The 17,803-nt window shown below is 45.3% G+C and overlaps 1 protein-coding gene across 1 annotated transcript in view; it reads right to left on the reverse strand.

The window, feature by feature from the left end:
* The window catches only part of grin3bb (glutamate receptor, ionotropic, N-methyl-D-aspartate 3Bb), a 29,951-nt gene that overhangs the window by 10,099 nt on the left and 2,049 nt on the right, over window positions 1-17,803 (reverse strand). The window contains 3 exon segments of the mRNA XM_063892009.1: window positions 1-305; window positions 6,869-7,500; window positions 13,996-14,471. The exon segment at window positions 1-305 is cut by the window's left edge and continues 776 nt beyond it. Coding sequence (XP_063748079.1) covers window positions 1-305; window positions 6,869-7,500; window positions 13,996-14,471 — 1,413 coding nt within the window.

Below are 17,803 nucleotides of genomic sequence, written 5' to 3' on the forward strand. Positions count from 1 at the left end.
ACACGAAGGGATGCTCCACCAGGGTCACCACCCGGACCCTGGTTCCGGCCACCGGCACCCCGGGCCTCCAGTGAGTCCGGGCGCCACCCCCTTCCGGTCTGGGCGGGGGTCTGGGTCCCTGCCAGACGCCCTGATCCTCCACCTGCAGGCACCCGCCCTCCCAGCGGCCCACCGTCACCCAGGCCGGCTGCCCCACCGCGTCCCGCCGGAGGCTCCAGATGTGGAAGCGCTGATCCGTGAGGACCCGGTTCTGCAGGACCCGGACCGGACCTGTCAGGCCGGTGAAGGACGTGTTGGACAGGTAGCTGCGGGACAGGAAGTACAGTTACAAGTTCAAATAGATTCGCCGTGTAGCTCACCTGGTGGACCGTTGGGGAGGAGGACCCAGGTCTGAAACACTGGCCACTTTGTGATGTCACTATGTTTTCTTGGGTTATGCAACCATTAGCCAATATCTCCTCCCAGAGCAACGTTGTGTTTTTAAACCAATCAGCTCTCAGAGGGGCGTGGCCAGTGTAACCCACACAGTATGAAACCCATTTACGTAATATAAGAGTTGCTACAGTAGAGTAACAGTAAATGTAGCAGACTCATTTCCAATGGTTTAATACTGTATATCCTGCATCTGGGTATATGTATGGGTATTTAGAGTGAAAAATGGAAGTTGAATGATGTCATGAGATAGAGAGTAATGGTTATTTTTCTGCACTTTATGTGTAGACTGGTTTTTTTTTGGACTTCAGATTAGGAATGGATTCAGATATCCGAACCTTTGGTTCGGTGGCGAGCCAGGACCCTGATCAAGAGGAGCAGAGCGCGGTGTGGCCAGCCGCGGATCCACTCAGAGGACCTCGAACCTTCATCTCGTTCACTCACAGATAAGATATACAAAAACCTACCCGGGTAGTACATAGACAGAATATTGCATACACCCTGAGGGACTTGAACTCTGACTTCTAGTGAAGAAGAAGGGACACTTTCATTTGTTTTTTTTATGAGAGAGCTCTATGTTTTAGTATCATTTATTTTCCATACATTGTCAAGAAAATTGCGTGTTAGAATTAATTGTTATACTCTAACCTCATGTTCTCGCACTTGACTAACTACTCCCAACTATCCGAACCCAGCAAGAGTGTAAGTGTCATAAGGTTGTTGCTGATCAGACTACGGGCGCTACACCAGCAGCAGCTCATTAGCATTTAAAGCTACAGACACAGAATCAGCTCTACAGGAGCAGGGCTGAAGGGGGCTATGGGATGATCTGTTTGGGGTTTCAGCCAATCAGAGACAGGATATAATTGAGACCTGGAATATATTGTGGAAAAGAGGACAATAGGGGAGCTTTAATTACATTTCAAAGCCCAGACTTCCCAACTTGAGTGAAGAAGTCAGTCAGTATTTCTACCAGAGTGCAGGATGTGTGTTTGTGCCGTCTCCGGTCCTCCATACACAGCGTTGGAGATCCGGAGCATGATGTACGTCATGGTGACGCTAACGAGAGTTCGGCTCGACCCGTGGTTTCATTTATTGATGTTTGTGATCAGAAGTCTGTCCGTGATCTTTATTTCATCTTCATTCTCCGTGCTCTTGCTCTCTGCTTTTGTTCTCCAGCTGGTAATCCCCCCCGAGCGTTTTATCTCTCGCTGTAATTTCATTTACTGTGAATGTGTTTGATCTTTTTCCGTCTGCGCAGTTAAATCTTTTATCTCCCCGAAAACCTGCAGATCCACTTCTGTCTGTCAGAACTCTGCTGCTGCGAGACTTCCTGTTTACCAAAGATCCAACTCTGTTTCTATAGCACATTTAAAAGTGCTGTGCATCAACATACAGTGGGGCAAAAAAGTATTTATTCCACCAATTGTGCAAGTTCTCCCATTTAAAAAGATGAGAGGCCTGTAATTTTTATCATAGGTACACTTCAACTATGAGAGACAGAATGGGGGAAACAATCCAGGAAATCACATTGTAGGATTTTTAATGAATTAATTGTAAATTCCTCGGTAAAATAAGTATTTGGTCACCTACAAACAAGCAAGATTTCTGGCTCTCACAGACCTGTAACTTCTTCTTTAAGAGGCTCCTCTGTCCTCCACTCGTTACCTGTATTAATGGCACCTTTTTGAACTCGTTATCAGTATAAAAGACACCTGTCCACAACCTCAAACAGTCATACTCCAAACTCCACTATGGCCAAGACCAAAGAGCTGTCAAAGGAGACCAGAGACAAAATTGTAGACCTGCACCAGGCTGGGAAAACTGAATCTGCAATAGGTAAGCAGCTTGGTGTGAAGAAATCAACTGTGGGAGCAATTATTAGAAAATGGAAGACATACAAGACCACTGCTAATCTCCCTCGATCTGGGGCTCCACGCAAGATCTCACCCCGTGGGGTCAAAATGATCACAAGAACGGTGAGCAAAAATCCCAGAACCACACGGGGGGACCTAGTGAATGACCTGCAGAGAGCTGGGACCAAAGCAACAGAGGCTACCATCAGTAACACACTACGCCGCCAGGGACTTAAATCCTGCAGTTCCAGACGTGTCCCCCTGCTTAAGCCAGTGCGTGTCCAGGCCCGTCTGAAGTTTGCTAGAGGGCATTTGGATGATCCAGAAGAGGATTGGGAGAATGTCATATGGTCAGATGAAACCAAAATAGAACTTTTTGGTAAAAACTCAACTCGTCGTGTTTGGAGGAGAAAGAATGCAGAGTTGCATCCAAAGAACACCATACCTACTGTGAAGCATGGGGGTGGAAACATCATGCTCTGGGGCTGTTTTTCTGCAAAGGGACCAGGACGACTGATCCGTGTAAAGGAAAGAATGAATGGGGCCATGTATCGTGAGATTTTGAGTGAAAACCTCCTTCCATCAGCAAGGGCACTGAAGATGAAGCGTGGCTGGGTCTTTCAGCATGACAATGATCCCAAACACACCGCCAGGGCAACGTAGGAGTGTCTTCGTAAGAAGCATTTCAAGGTCCTGGAGTGGCCTAGCCAGTCTCCAGATCTCAACCCCATAGAAAATCTTTGGAGGGAGTTGAAAATCCGTGTTGCCCAGCGACAGCCCCAAAACATCACTGCTTTAGAGGAGATCTGCATGGAGGAATGGGCCAAAATACCAGCAACAGTGTGGAAACCTTGTGAAGACTTACAGAAAACGTTTGACCTCTGTCATTGCCAACAAAGGGTATATAACAAAGTATTGAGATGAACTTTTGTTATTGACCAAATACTTATTTTCCACAAGCATTTGACAATAAATTCATTAAAAATCCTACAATGTGATTTCCTGGATTTTTTTCTCATTCTGTCTCTCATAGTTGAAGTATACCTATGATGAAAAATTACAGGCCTCTCATCTTTTTAAATGGGAGAACTTGCACAATTGGTGGCTGACTAAATACTTTTTTGCCCCACTGTACATATAAAACAACAACAGACAGACAGACAGACAGACAGACAGACAGACAGACAGACAGACAGACAGACAGAGACAGACAGACAGACAGACAGACAGACAGACAGACAGACAGACAGACAGACAGACAGACAGACAGACAGACAGACAGACAGACAGACAGACAGACAGGACATAAAACAAATGTAAAACACAGAACAACAAAACCAGACCTAAAGCCACAGACTGACATGTCTTATGGGTCTTCAAATGGGATGTAAAGACAGGCAGAGTGGGAACAAGTCAGATCAGTGGGTGCAAATGGTTCAACAGCCTGGGAGCTGCTACAGCAAAGCCCCCCCCCCCCCCCCCCCTGCTGCTTCAACCTGGAGGAGCTCTGCCAGGTAAGGTGGGGCCAAACCATTACGAGTTTTGTAGGGAAACCATAACCTTTGTAATTCAAATTTAAAGATGGAATGTTCCAGGTAACAGATGTCCACCTGCAGAGTTACCTGGTAGTCTTCTGCCTCCACCCACCTCACTGCACCACCTTTCCACCTTCAGCCGCCTCTGGAGCTCCCTCCCAACGGACATCCAGACCCTCTTTCCACTTTCAAATCACGTCCCTTAGCCTCCCTGGTCACATGACCCCCCCCGCTGCTCTGATTGGTTAAACGGTCTCGTTGTTCTGCTGCTGTTTAGAGTTTGAGAAGGCGCCTACATAAATAAAATCAGAACCGTGGAGAAATTATAACACAGATTTAATGTGAACTTTATTTGTTGGTGTCTCTCCTCTCGTCTCCTCCCGCCTGAGAGGTGAGGGCGGGGGAATCTATCGCTCCTCTGATAACGGAACATAATTAACGTTGTGCGGCAGAAACACTGCGAGTCATTTGGAGCGAACTGGAGGAAGATATGTAAATATTTCATAATTTGTCTCGTTGCATGAGAGCTGATTATAAACGACTCTCCGACATCTTGTTTGTGCGGAGAGATTAACAAACATTTCAGAGGGTATACAAGGGAAGGAGTTTGGAAAAGTGCCGTTTAAATAAAGTTTCCTCAGTGAGTAGATAGCAGGAGTCGCTGCAGAACAATAGGAATCATAAACAAACTATAATTAGGCTTTTCGACCAAAAAGTAAGGTTTGATTTATGGTATTCGCTAAAATAATCTGTGATAATTAATGTGATTTTAAAGTTTGTTTTGTATTAAATATGTGAAATATGCAAATGTTGTTTTCCTCCAGAAACCACGAGCGCACGTTTCAGTGTTTAATTGCATTACTGTGGATTTGTAAGTGTCAGAGCTATAGAGATACTAAGAGTTGCGACACTCCCATAGACCTCCGTTGTAAAAAAAAATGGCTGCTCCTACATCCGGGGTATAATAATAATAATACATTTTATTTGAAGGCGCCTTTCTCGGCACTCAAGGACACCGTACATGGTACACACACAAAGACAATAAAAGGAACAATGCAAGTAAAAAGTAAAAAGTAGACGGTGACGGAGGAAGTGATATCAAGTGGAATAAGCAGTTTTGAACAGATGTGTTTTGAACAGATGTGTTTGAAATGGGGGAAGAATCCATGTCTCTGAGTTGGGGGGTAATGAGTTCCAGAGACGGGGAGCAGAGTGGCTGAATGCTCTGCTCCCCGTGGTGATGAGACGGGCGGAGGGGACAGACAGGTGTATGGAGGAAGAGGGAGGGAGTGGGAACATGGAGGAGGTCGGACAGATATGGGGGGGCGAGGTGTGATGGCTTTGAAAGTTAACAGGAGGACTTTGAATTGAATACGGAACTGAACCGGGAGCCAGTGGAGCTGCTGGAGGACAGAGTGATGTGGTGGATGGAGGGGGTCCGACTTATGATGCGGGCAGCTGAATTCTGGACCAATTGAAGTTTATGGAGGGAGTTTTATGGACATCGACATTTGGGCGTTGGACCCTGTTCACTTACATTGCGGCGCGTCGATTAGTTCCTGAGTTGCTGAAATATTGACCTCTTTTGAATCAACAACTGTTTAGATTGTACCACAGGCCCGTATGATGCTTAGTCTTCATGTGTACATGCACAGCGTCATTATCTGTATCTCCTCTTGGTCGTTACAACCAATTCGCAAGCATTGCCTGCTAGTTAGCTAGCACGACTTCGTCAGCTGTGAAGGTGAGAGTTCGATGATGGATCGTTAGTGACTTTTATATCAATTATGTTGGGTAACTAACAAGCAGGGTTTGGATTGATTATCCGGGCGGGGGGGGGTCATTTATTTTGGGTTTTGGCTTTTATCTGCTGAACCTGACCGTGTCAGCCATCGTTAGTTGGCTTTGTGTAGGATATAAGATTGACTGCTAGCACTAGAAGAAATAAGGTGGCGTTTGTGATTAGTATTTCATGTAACTTTGGGACATACTAACTTTTCATCATGGTACTTGGGTTGGGTTACAGCTCAGACAAATCTTGATGACTGCACTTACCTATAGACCCAGAACATACAAGCGTAAATAGTTTTTATTGGTTTGATAATGTGTGTATAGCTTAATGTTAAAATGATGTTCTTAGTCTTAACATGATCATGTTCGTGTTGTGGTCCTGGGGGGGGGGTCACCTTCATCAGAAGAACTGAGCTAGGCGAATGCTGAATGGACCACGGCAAACCTCTTAGTGCTACCATGATGGTCTGCTAATGGTTAAAGGTTGAATCGGAATTTAGAAGCAAAATCCCGAATCAATAAAAGAGCCCGGCTACGTTAAAATGACAATCATCAGACGCCCTAGGCGGTCGCCTTGATGGCCTGTAGGAAGAACCGGCCCTGATCATGAGCCGTCTATCACCAGATGAGTGATATGGAAAGGAGAAGTTAAGTTAGAACTACTAAAGCCAGTAGTGACCCATGCTAACATCAACACTAAGCTTTCCCCAACAATTCAAACTGATATAAGTAATACACAGCTCTCCGTAGTCCCCCTGCCTCTCCAAAGGCAAAACTGACATTAACTAATATGCAGTAATGCAATAACAGCTGAAAAAGTGCTGAGGTGTGTGTTCTTTAATATGTACCATTCAACAACGCAATCGCTGCTGTCTGCGTCTGTTCGGAAATATCGGGGCTCACATGAACCACGTGACTGCCCTGGCGGCACATCAGAGAGTGTCGCAACTCTTAGTATCTCTATAGCTCTGGTATGTGAGAAAGATTGAAAAAATGAGCCGCGCTACGTCACTTCCTGGTGAAATGCTGGCCCCGCCCACTTCCTGGTGACACCGAAGCATCAGCACATGTTAGTTGGAAGTGAACATGTTCTTGTTGTTCTGAATCCTCAAGATTTATGGACCCTTTGTTAGTTGCTTTGGATGAGGGCGTCAGTGAAATGCATGGGATGGAGGGGTGGGGCCACGATGCAGACCCTACGGACGGGGGGCTCTCATCTATATGACGTAAACATGACATATAACAGGACGTTACCTGGACAGGTACGGCCCTGAGGTCACCAGTGCCTGCCTATGGTCGTAGCAGTTCACGTGGTTCTGGATCAGCACCCGGTCCGGCCTCAGCACTGCGGCGGAGGCGATGGCGCGGCTGACCAGCTGCAGGGCGTCCCGGACGTAGAAGTCGAGCGGCTTCCGGTCCACCGGGCCGTAGGCCAGCAGGCCGAGCGGCAGCCCGATGGCGTGCAGCGCGTCGGGGCTGAGAGGCTGGCCCAGCACCCAGTGCATCATGGGTAACGTGAGGCCCAGGTCCTGAGCACCTCGCAGAACCGCCGCCGCGCACTGCGGGTCGGATCCAAACAGCAGCACCGCCGCCGAGCGGTTCTGCTTGAAGTGCCGGGACAGGAAGTCGTGGATCTGAGTGTCGTCGTGAGCCAACTGCGTCAGATTCAGCAGCGCCCGGACCTGCCAGCTGACCTCGGCCCCCCCGCCGTCCCATGGTGCACTGCTGCCTCCGTCCAGGAGCTGCAGCAGCCCCCCCGCCTCCTCCCAGCCCCGACACAGGATCACGGTTCCCTCCCTCCAGCCGGACCGCTGCAGAACTGTCAGCAACAGGTCGGACAGACCGGACTCTGGAACCGCCATCGCCATCTGCAGGTGGAACCGGTTCTACACAGGATCAGCAGAGTCAGGAGAACCAGGAGAAAGAACCAGGAGAATTTGGAGGACCAGTAGAGCCAGGAGAGCCAGGAGAGCCAAGGGGAGGACCAGGATAAAAAAAACAGAAGGAGAACATCAGAGTGAATCAGAGGTCCAACAGAACCATTACAAATAAAAATCACATTTAGTGGGAAATCAAAACAAAAGAGAACCAACGGAGAACTTCAGGAAGAAGAAGGAGAACAACATGAGGAAGGACTTCATTTAATGGTTGAACCGTGCTTGTGTTCCAGCAGACTGAAGCAGGAAGTGCTTTCCATAAAAGGGAACCACACCTGGACGTTGTCCCGCGGCATCCTGGGATTTGTATTGCCTCCCACAGCAGAGCGGGACAGTCTCAGTCCCGGTAATCCTCGTGTGAGGGGTCACTTGCTGTTGTTGATGGGATTTACGCTCTTAATCCCCCCAAATAATTCACAAAAATGTTTCTGACCTGAATCCACATCTAAAGGTTAAAAATGCTTTCCTGTGTTTCCACATGTATGAAAGGATGAAAGCTTAAAACTACAAAAGCCGAGCGAGCGAGTGAAAGCAGCTCTCTCTCTGCTCTGAGACGAGGCGTGCTGTGTGTATTCTCTTTGTGTTTCACCTGCAGTCGGTTTGAAGTTCAGTGTTTAAGTCGGGTTCATCTCGCTGAGCGTCTCAGATAAAAGGGATCCATCAGGAAAACTGACAGCAGCTTTTAAAGCCGACGTTCAGGGAATCACTGATGTAATCACAGCGAGAACAAATCACGGTTTTATCCTCTGCTCAATATTCTGCTGCCACGACACGTCTACCTGCAGCCGGGAGGAGAGGAGACACCCCCACCCAGCAGGACTTTACTCCACTGACTGCTTGTTTGTGCCGACACCAACATTAGCGTAAGCAAAGAAAGGTCTTCATGTCAGTAATGAAGTGGGGAAGTTTCCACATGAGCTGCAGCTTCAGTTTCACTTTTTTTTCACAATTTGAATTTGTTATCATCATGTTCATGATTTGAGTTACCCCAGGTTCTTTAATACCTAATCTTTTCTCTAAACTCTTTTCTCTAAACTTCTGACTTCTTTTGAACAGCTTGACTCTATCCGACTTTGTTCCTCTTCTCCTTCAGTGACCTTCGCTCTGTATTGGTAATTGAAATATTAATCTTCATTTGTGTTCCTCTTCCTGCAGTTCTCTTCGTTCAGTGAGACGGTGTTGGCGTCCTGCTCGTATGACTTCACTGTCAGATCGACTTTCATGACTTCTTTATTCTGTCTCTGTTGTTGTTTACCTGAAATGTTTTCTGGTCTTATTCTAACGATGTGATCACATGACTCCTTCTGATGTCACTGCAGATCTGCTGTGAGCTAACGTAGCTAACCTTCATATCCTGACAAACTCTTCCAGTTCTGAGACAGACTCACTCTGAGACAGACTCACTCTGAGACAGACTGACTCTGAGACAGAGTCACTCTGAGACAGAGTCCAGCTTTATGATCATCCCAAAAAATAACAACGCCAACTTTTGTTGTCCAACATTTTCTTTTTCCTTTTGTCTCAGGGGTTATTTTTCTGTCTGCAACTACTTTTTGGGCCCGTCATCAATGTGCCCGATAACCAGGGTATAAACCTGATCCTGAACGTCACCCAGCGCTCCGGTCCCATCTGTGTGCATCTCTCTTTAGTGTCCCCTGGTCTCCAGCTGTGTGTGTCTCTCTTTAGTGTCCCCTGGTCTCCAGCTGTGTGCGTCTCTCTTCAGTGTCCCCTGGTCTCCAGCTGTGTGCGTCTCTCTTTAGTGTCCCCTGGTCTCCAGCTGTGTGCGTCTCTCTTTAGTGTCCTCTGGTCTCCAGCTGTGTGCGTCTCTCTTTAGTGTCCCCTGGTCTCCAGCTGTGTGCGTCTCTCTTTAGTGTCCCCCTGGTCTCCAGCTGTGTGCGTCTCTCTTTAGTGTCCCCTGGTCTCCAGCTGTGTACGTCTCTCTTTAGTGTCCCCTGGTCTCCAGCTGTGTACGTCTCTCTTTAGTGTCCCCGGTCTCCAGCTGTGTGCGTCTCTCTTTAGTGTCCCCTGGTCTCCAGCTGTGTGCGTCTCTCTTTAGTGTCCCCTGGTCTCCAGCTGTGTGTGTATCTCTTTAGTGTCCCCTGGTCTCCAGCTGTGTGTGTCTCTCTTCAGTGTCCCCTGGTCTCCAGCTGTGTGTGTCTCTCTTTAGTGTCCCCCGGTCTCCAGCTGTGTGCGTCTCTCTTTAGTGTCCCCCGGTCTCCAGCTGTGTGCGTCTCTCTTTAGTGTCCCCTGGTCTCCAGCTGTGTGCGTCTCTCTTTAGTGTCCCCCGGTCTCCAGCTGTGTGCGTCTCTCTTTAGTGTCCCCCGGTCTCCAGCTGTGTGCGTCTCTCTTTAGTGTCCCCTGGTCTCCAGCTGTGTGCGTCTCTCTTTAGTGTCCCCTGGTCTCCAGCTGTGTGCGTCTCTCTTTAGTGTCCCCTGGTCTCCAGCTGTGTGCGTCTCTCTTTAGTGTCCCCTGGTCTCCAGCTGTGTGCGTCTCTCTTTAGTGTCCCCTGGTCTCCAGCTGTGCGTCTCTCTTTAGTGTCCCCCGGTCTCCAGCTGTGTGCGTCTCTCTTTAGTGTCCCCTGGTCTCCAGCTGTGTGCGTCTCTCTTTAGTGTCCCCTGGTCTCCAGCTGTGTGCGTCTCTCTTTAGTGTCCCCCGGTCTCCAGCTGTGTGCGTCTCTCTTTAGTGTCCCCTGGTCTCCAGCTGTGTGCGTCTCTCTTTAGTGTCCCCCGGTCTCCAGCTGTGTGCGTCTCTACACTAAACTGTCAACTTTCATTCCTCTCTATATTCAGGAGCTTAAAAACACACACACACACACACACACACACACACACACACACACACACACACACACACACACACACACACACTTATGTATACACTCTTTATCCTTGTAAACATGCAGGAAATGATTTTGATTTATGGCAGCACTTTCTGATTCATGGAGTGAAACAAAGAGACCTCTCACTTTAATCTGTCAACAACATGAAGCAGGAATATGAGCCCGGCTTTATCCAACGCTCACTGTGACGGAGAGATATGTAAATGAGCACAGATTTAATATCGACTGACTCATTTGCATACGCCCCGGTCAACTGTAGAGTTCTCATTGAAACTCCGTTATCACACCTTCGATCGGCGACCCGTGACATCACCGGGGGCCAAAGGTCCGATGATGTCATTGTTATTTGCAGAATTAACTGAAGGTCAATCATTAGAGCACTGATGCATGCTAGGTAAAGGTGGCAGCCCGTCAACTCTCACTCACACACACACACGCACACACACGCACACGCACACACACACACACTCACACTTAAACAAAAGCTGGAGATAGATAAACAGAAAGGATTTTAGTTCACGCCTCTGAGTGTTGATAAGAGAGATGGAAAGGGGCTCAGCTGTTATTAAAGATCCACACACAGCGTCCGCTTCGTTAGTCTAATTACTTCATTATTAATTAAGTCTTTCTGACTCTACTGTGTGCGGTCTGTTGCACATATTCTACACACACAGCACTACAAGGTAAAGGATGAATTAAAAGTATTTATAATATAAAGCCTCTCACTGTCACACTGTGAGCACAATTAATCCCTGAGTCATCTTTTAGGATCGGTTCTGCTCATTTCCTCTGAAGATTTTATAGATTTTCTGAGCAGAACAAGAGACGACCTTGACATCAGGTGAAGAGTTTGTTATTGTGTGTGTGTGTGTGTGTGTGTGTGTTTGTGTGTTTCATCTGTAACCCACTTTAGTCTTTATTTCTTATTTCTGTTATCTGTTGGAAAAGCTTCTCGCAGACGACTGAGATCCTGAAGGCAGCTCAGGGGTGTGTGTGTGTGTGTGTGTGTGTGTGTGTGTGTGTGTGTGTGTGTGTGTGTGTGTGTGTGTGTGTGTGTGTGTGTGTGTGTGTGTGTGTGTGTGTGTGTGTGTGTGTGTGTGTGTTGATGAACGTGAACTGAATTCATTAAAAACTAAAGCCAAGTAGTTCTTGTTTATCCCACAGGAACCTAACGCATCATCACTACATGTGTTTGTATAATCAGTTAATTATCTGCTCGTTAAGTCTTTAACGAGGAATTCTTAACGAGCAGGAGTCCAACAGGTCACACAATTACAACTCCCAGAACACCTTGCTCTAAATCCTTGCTTTTCTCAGTGAACGTGACCTTAGCAGTATCAGTTAAGAGATGATGTGTGGCAGTGAAAACCAGCAGCAGCCATGCCCAGTATTGTCAGATGTTTAGCAGCTGCTGTCAGACAGACGCTGAGTCAGACATCTGTTGTTGACTTAGTAAACATCAAACAGCTGAGTCTCCGAGTCTCCGAGTCTCCGAGTCTCCGAGTCTCTGAGTCTCTGAACAGATGTTGGCTCTCCTTCAGATAAACTCTGCAAACACCGAAGAGCAGCAGGACGTCGTTCTGACACAGAATCACGTTTGTGCTTCAGAAATGAAACCAATGACTCGTGACTGTCACAAAGATTCAGATCCATTAAATATTGAAGAGTCAAGAGTCAGTCCAACAGAAAGCCACTGGTGTTTCCGTCTGACAAAAGTCACGAGTCATTGTTAAAGTCAATAGTGGTGAAGTCCAAGAGAAATCTGGAGCCCTTGCTTTATATCCAAGAGAAGTCACAAGTAATCCATTGAGGTTCAGTCCACCTGGAGCTGGGAGTCTTTGGAGGTCGAGTCCAAGTTGAAGACCATGAACAGATACGAGTCATTAGTTTTGAATCACAAGTCCGGATTGTAAAATCTAAAAGAAGTCACAAATATATAATCTGAGTAATACTCTGTGTTCTGTAATCTGAGTAATACTCTGTCCATTAATCTGAATTATACTCTAATCTGAATAACACTCTGTCTATTAATCTGAATAATACTCCGTGTACAGTAATCTGAATAATATTCTGTAATCTGAGTAATAATCTGTGTACTGTAATCTGAGTAATACTCTGTGTACAGTAATCTGAATTATACTCTAATCTGAATAATACTCTGTCCATTAATCTGAATAATAATCTGTGTACTGTAATCTGAATAATACTCTGTGTACTGTAATCTGAGTAATGATCTGTGTACTGTAATCTGAATAATACTATGTGTACTGTAATCTGAGTAATAATCTGTGTACTGTAATCTGAGTAATAATCTGTGTACTGTAATCTGAGTAATACTCTGTGTACTGTAATCTGAGTAATACTCTGTGTTGTTGTTGTTGTTGATTAAGAACAGGAAACCTGGAATCAGCTGCAGTTTTAACCGGATTGTTTCCAGCGTGGAAATGAAAATCTCTGAGAGATAATCCCATCAACACAGTTTTACTGCGAAAGCCCCCGGCAGGAAGTGATGCACTTTGTTGGTCGTTGAGGGACAAAATGAATACACATCATCCAGATGTCCAAAGAAGCAGCGGAGCAACAGGCCACCGCTCACAGAAACACACCATACATGAAGTCAGGGATATCCCAAGCTTCCATACACACACACACACACACACACACACACACACACACACACACACACACACACACACACACACAGTTACATGTGTGCAGAACTACATGCTGCTGTACTACAGTTTCTCTCCAGTGGAAACACATTGGTAATATAAAGGCATCTGTGGAACGCTTATGAATAATACTGAGAACATTTGAACACACAAACACACACACACACTCTCACACACACTCTCACACACACACACACACACACACACACACACACACACATATATATATAACCAGCAAATATTTAGAGAATTGAAGGGCAGAGAGAGAGACGGGAGGGACTGTGATTTAAATTACAGCTTCACACACACACACACACACACACACACACACACACACACACACACACACACACACACACACACACACACACAAACACACAGATAGATAGACATACACCACCCTCCTCTGGTTGAGAGGAACCTGCAGAAATTCAAGGTCAAACAAGATCACCAAAAAACTGAAAACAGAATAAAACACACACACACACTGGGGGGAAACACCAGAGGGGGGGACACCTGGACATGTGCCAGCCTAAGGAGCACCTGAGGTTTCTGTGTGTGTTTTTTTGTCTGTCTGGTGGAAGCTGTAACTTCAAAATCAGTGTCTCTGCCCTTCATTTCATTAAATATTTGCTGGTTATATATATAAGTGTGTGTGTGTGTGTGTGTGTGTGTGTGTGTGTGTGTGTGTGTGTCAGAGCCTACAGCTGTGTGTTCTGTTTTTTTATTATTATTAAACCTTAATCTTTCCAATGTTTAACATGAGCTCATTATCAGTATTTTAAATATTATCAAAACCTTGTGTGTGTGTGTGTGTGTGTGTGTGTGTGTGTGTGTGTGTGTGTGTGTGTGTGTGTGTGTGTGTGTGTGAGTGTGTGTGTGTGTGTGTGTGTGTGTGTGTGTGTGTGTGTGTGTGTGTGTGTGTGTGTGTACCTGTGTTTGGATAGGCTCTCCCTGCTCCAGGACGCTGATGAACGGGATCTCCATGAAGGAGGACACCAGGTCCAGCTGCAGCAGGTCCTCCCGGTTCTGCGGGAAGGCAAGCACCGCGGAGACCCCCGACCCCCCCAGACCCGCACACACACACCGAAGCACCGAGTCCGGATCCGCCGCCGCCGGCTGCCGGGACACCAGCTGCAGGCTCAGGTTATACGGGAGAAAGTTTGTCCTCTCCGGGTCCCGGTTGTCCCTCTCCGGTTCCCGGTCCTTGTCACGGTCCCGTTCCACCGCCGCCGCCGCCCGGCTCAGTGCTGCCTGGACCCGGACCCGGACCCCCCGCTGCGCCGGGAGGAGCGCCCCGACGCGCACAGTGTGCCCGATCTGCTCCAGGAGAAGGCACGGCTGCGGGTGCGGGAGGCAGGGCGGGAGGAAGAGCTGCAGGAGGAGGAAGGTCTGGAGGCTCCGGGACCGGGAGGTGGAAGACATCCTGCCGAGCTCCGCATCGCTCTGCCGCTCCTCCCGGTAACTCCCGCCCAAACACCGGGAGAGAGAGGGGGGAGGGAGGGGGGAGACAGGAGGTGCAGGGAGATCCTGACAGGAGAGGGGGGAGGTGCAGAGAGAGACAGGGAGGAGGTGGGACATCAAAAAGGAGGTGAAATAAGAAGGTGATGAAGAGGAGCAACAAGTGGTGAGGAGGTGACGAAGGAGGTGTTACACATGCGGTGCTGGGGAGGGGGCGGTGAGTGCCCCTGTAACACTGAGCTTTGATCCCCCATGAATACGATTTCAAGGCTTGGATGAATACTCGTTTCTAATTGGTCCATTTGGACATTCCAGAGGTCTTTATGAGTCAATAACAGACCGCTGCTAGGCCAAGCAATGACTGTTGCTAAGGAGGATGAGGCAGAGAAGGAAGGTTGAAGATCAGCAGCCTGAGCAGTTCAGTGAACCCTGAATCACAGGTGATATCAGACTGCCTCAAAAGGTCCTCCAACAAGAGATACACCACTTCCAAACGGCCTCTAATTCAGACCCGTTACTGATGAGTAGTACTTATACTGAGTAGTACTTATACTGAGTAGTACTTATACTGAGTAGTATTACTAATGAGTAGTATTACTGATGAGTAGTACTTATACTGAGTAGTACTTATACTGAGTAGTATTACTAATGAGTAGTATTACTAATGAGTAGTACTTATACTGAGTAGTATTACTAATGAGTAGTACTTATACTGCGTAGTATTACTAATGAGTAGTACTTATACTGCGTAGTATTACTAATGAGTAGTATTACTAATGAGTAGTATTACTAATGAGTAGTACTTATACTGTCTATCAAAACTACTGTTACTGCAGTATCTCTGACAGCTGGATTCTGACTCTTCTTCCCTGTGAGCTTCAGAACCTCATGTTACATCACACACACACACACACACACACACACACACACACACACACACACACACACACACACACACACACACACACACACACACACACACACACACACACACACACACACAGAGTCATATTAATCCAGAACCGCTGAAACTTCTGGATTTGCTGATTGAACTCTTATTATTTGTATTATTTAAAGGAAAACATCCTCAAGGTCAGAGCAGTCATGATAAGCGGTCATTAGATAAACTCTTCTGAGTTAAAGACCAAAGGAAAACATATTTATACCGGCTTGACTTTATCATTGTGTTTTTAAAATGCCACACTTACCTCCTGAAGCCGGTTCCATTATTTCATCATTCATGTAGATTTCCACTAAATGTCATAAGTTAGATTTCAGTCGTTTAACTTCAGTCTGTAAGTCTGAGTAAAGTATAACTCAACTCCACGATGGACAGATTCAATCCGTCCCACTTCTGCCTTCAGTTTTTAATATTGCTAATGTGTTTTTCATTACAGCTTTTATTTGACACTGAGCTTCTAAATAAATTAGGATTACATTTTTTGTTTTATTAAAAGGTCAAAAATCACAAACGGAGATTAATCAGCAAAAGTCCAACAGATCAGTAAAAGTAAACATGTTTCATTTGAAGGTTTTACAGACAGCGGGTTTTTAAAGACATGTAAACCGGTCAGGACATCCCTCAAACATCCAACCCAAACAAACTCTAGAAAACACTCCTTTAAAATAGAAATGAATTAAATGACCTGTTTTGTTATTGTCATTTTTAGGGAGGGATGTCACAGCCTTAAGCCTCTTTCATTTGATGATTTCAAACATTTTGAACACTTAATAATAATAACAACAACAACAACAACAATAATAATAATAATTATTATAATAATAATAATAATAATAATTATAATAATAATAATAATAATAATCATAATAATAATAATGATAATAATAATGATAATAATAATGATAATAATAATAATAATAATAATAATAATGATAATAATAATAATAATGATAATAATAATAATAATAATAATAATAATGATAATAATAATAATAATGATAATAATAATGATAATAATAATAATAATAATGGTAATAATAATAATAATAATAATATAATAATAATAATAATAATAATAATAATAATAATAATAATAATAATAATGATAATAATAATAATAATGATAATAATAATAATAATAATGATAATAATAATAATAATAATAATAATAATAATGATAATAATAATAATAATGATAATAATAATAATAATAATAATAATAATAATGATTTAATTTATAAAGCTTCTTTCAAAAGTCTGAAGGCCGCTTTACATGAGGTAAGGACAGACACCAAAACCAACAATCAAATAATAAAGTAAAGTGAGTCGGAGAGGGAGGGAGTCTGGGAATGTTTTGGAGGTGGAATAGTTGACTAATTAATTGAATACCTTCTTGATATTTCTGCAGCTCTTCATCTGTCAGGGCACCGGGGCTCTGCTAAATCACAGGTTAAAGTTCACAGGTGTGAGGACGAGTAAAGAGAAGCTGTATTAACCCACACTATACATTAGTTATATAAAAGAGGAATTGTTCTCCTGGAGCTCAGACGTTGAACGCAGCTTTTTTAATGGAGTTTCCTGCAGAAGCGTTTCTTCTTTTTTAATGTGGTAGATTTGAAGCTACGCGGCATTGATTCGCTTTGATTGCCAGATTTAAACTCACACCAGCCGGGGTTAATGGAGGTCCACGACTGAAATCTCCATAGACTCAGTTCCTTCAGAATAAAAGTCTTAAAGTTTGGCAGGGGGTGACTATTGATTTGATTGGCCGGATTATAATTACTCTTCACATTTCTTGTACGTCACAAAGACCCAAAACATCTAAATCTGGGTCTGAAGTCGTCGAGGTGTAATGAGTGGCGTTTCTGATTGTAAATGATAAGTAACATTACCTGGTCTTCAACCTCCCCCAGTTCTCCCACACCTCTCCTCCGCTCCCTTCACTGGCTGCAAGAATCTGCTTCCAGACCCTGGTGCTGGTCTACCGAGCTGTGAGGGGATCAGCCCCTTCCTACATCCAGGCCTCGGTTAAACCAGACACTGCATCACGTGAACTTCAACTTGCTCCTCCATCACTGCGAGTGGGACCCAGGTACCCCTCAATAACACACCTGTGTGCTATCCGGCTCCTGATTGGTGGAATGAGCTCCCCGTTGACATCAGGACAACAGAAACTCTGCAGATCTTCCATCAGAAACTGGAAACGCATCTGTTTCGATATCGTCTTGGCAATTAAAGTCTACTTTATAGAGTTAGCTGAGGCCTTGTAACTAACCCAGCAGCTCTAACGGTAGGACTGGTTAAAGTGAAGACCTCTGA

This window comes from Eleginops maclovinus, chromosome 9 (assembly GCF_036324505.1).
Source record: "Eleginops maclovinus isolate JMC-PN-2008 ecotype Puerto Natales chromosome 9, JC_Emac_rtc_rv5, whole genome shotgun sequence".
NCBI lineage: Eukaryota > Metazoa > Chordata > Actinopteri > Perciformes > Eleginopidae > Eleginops > Eleginops maclovinus.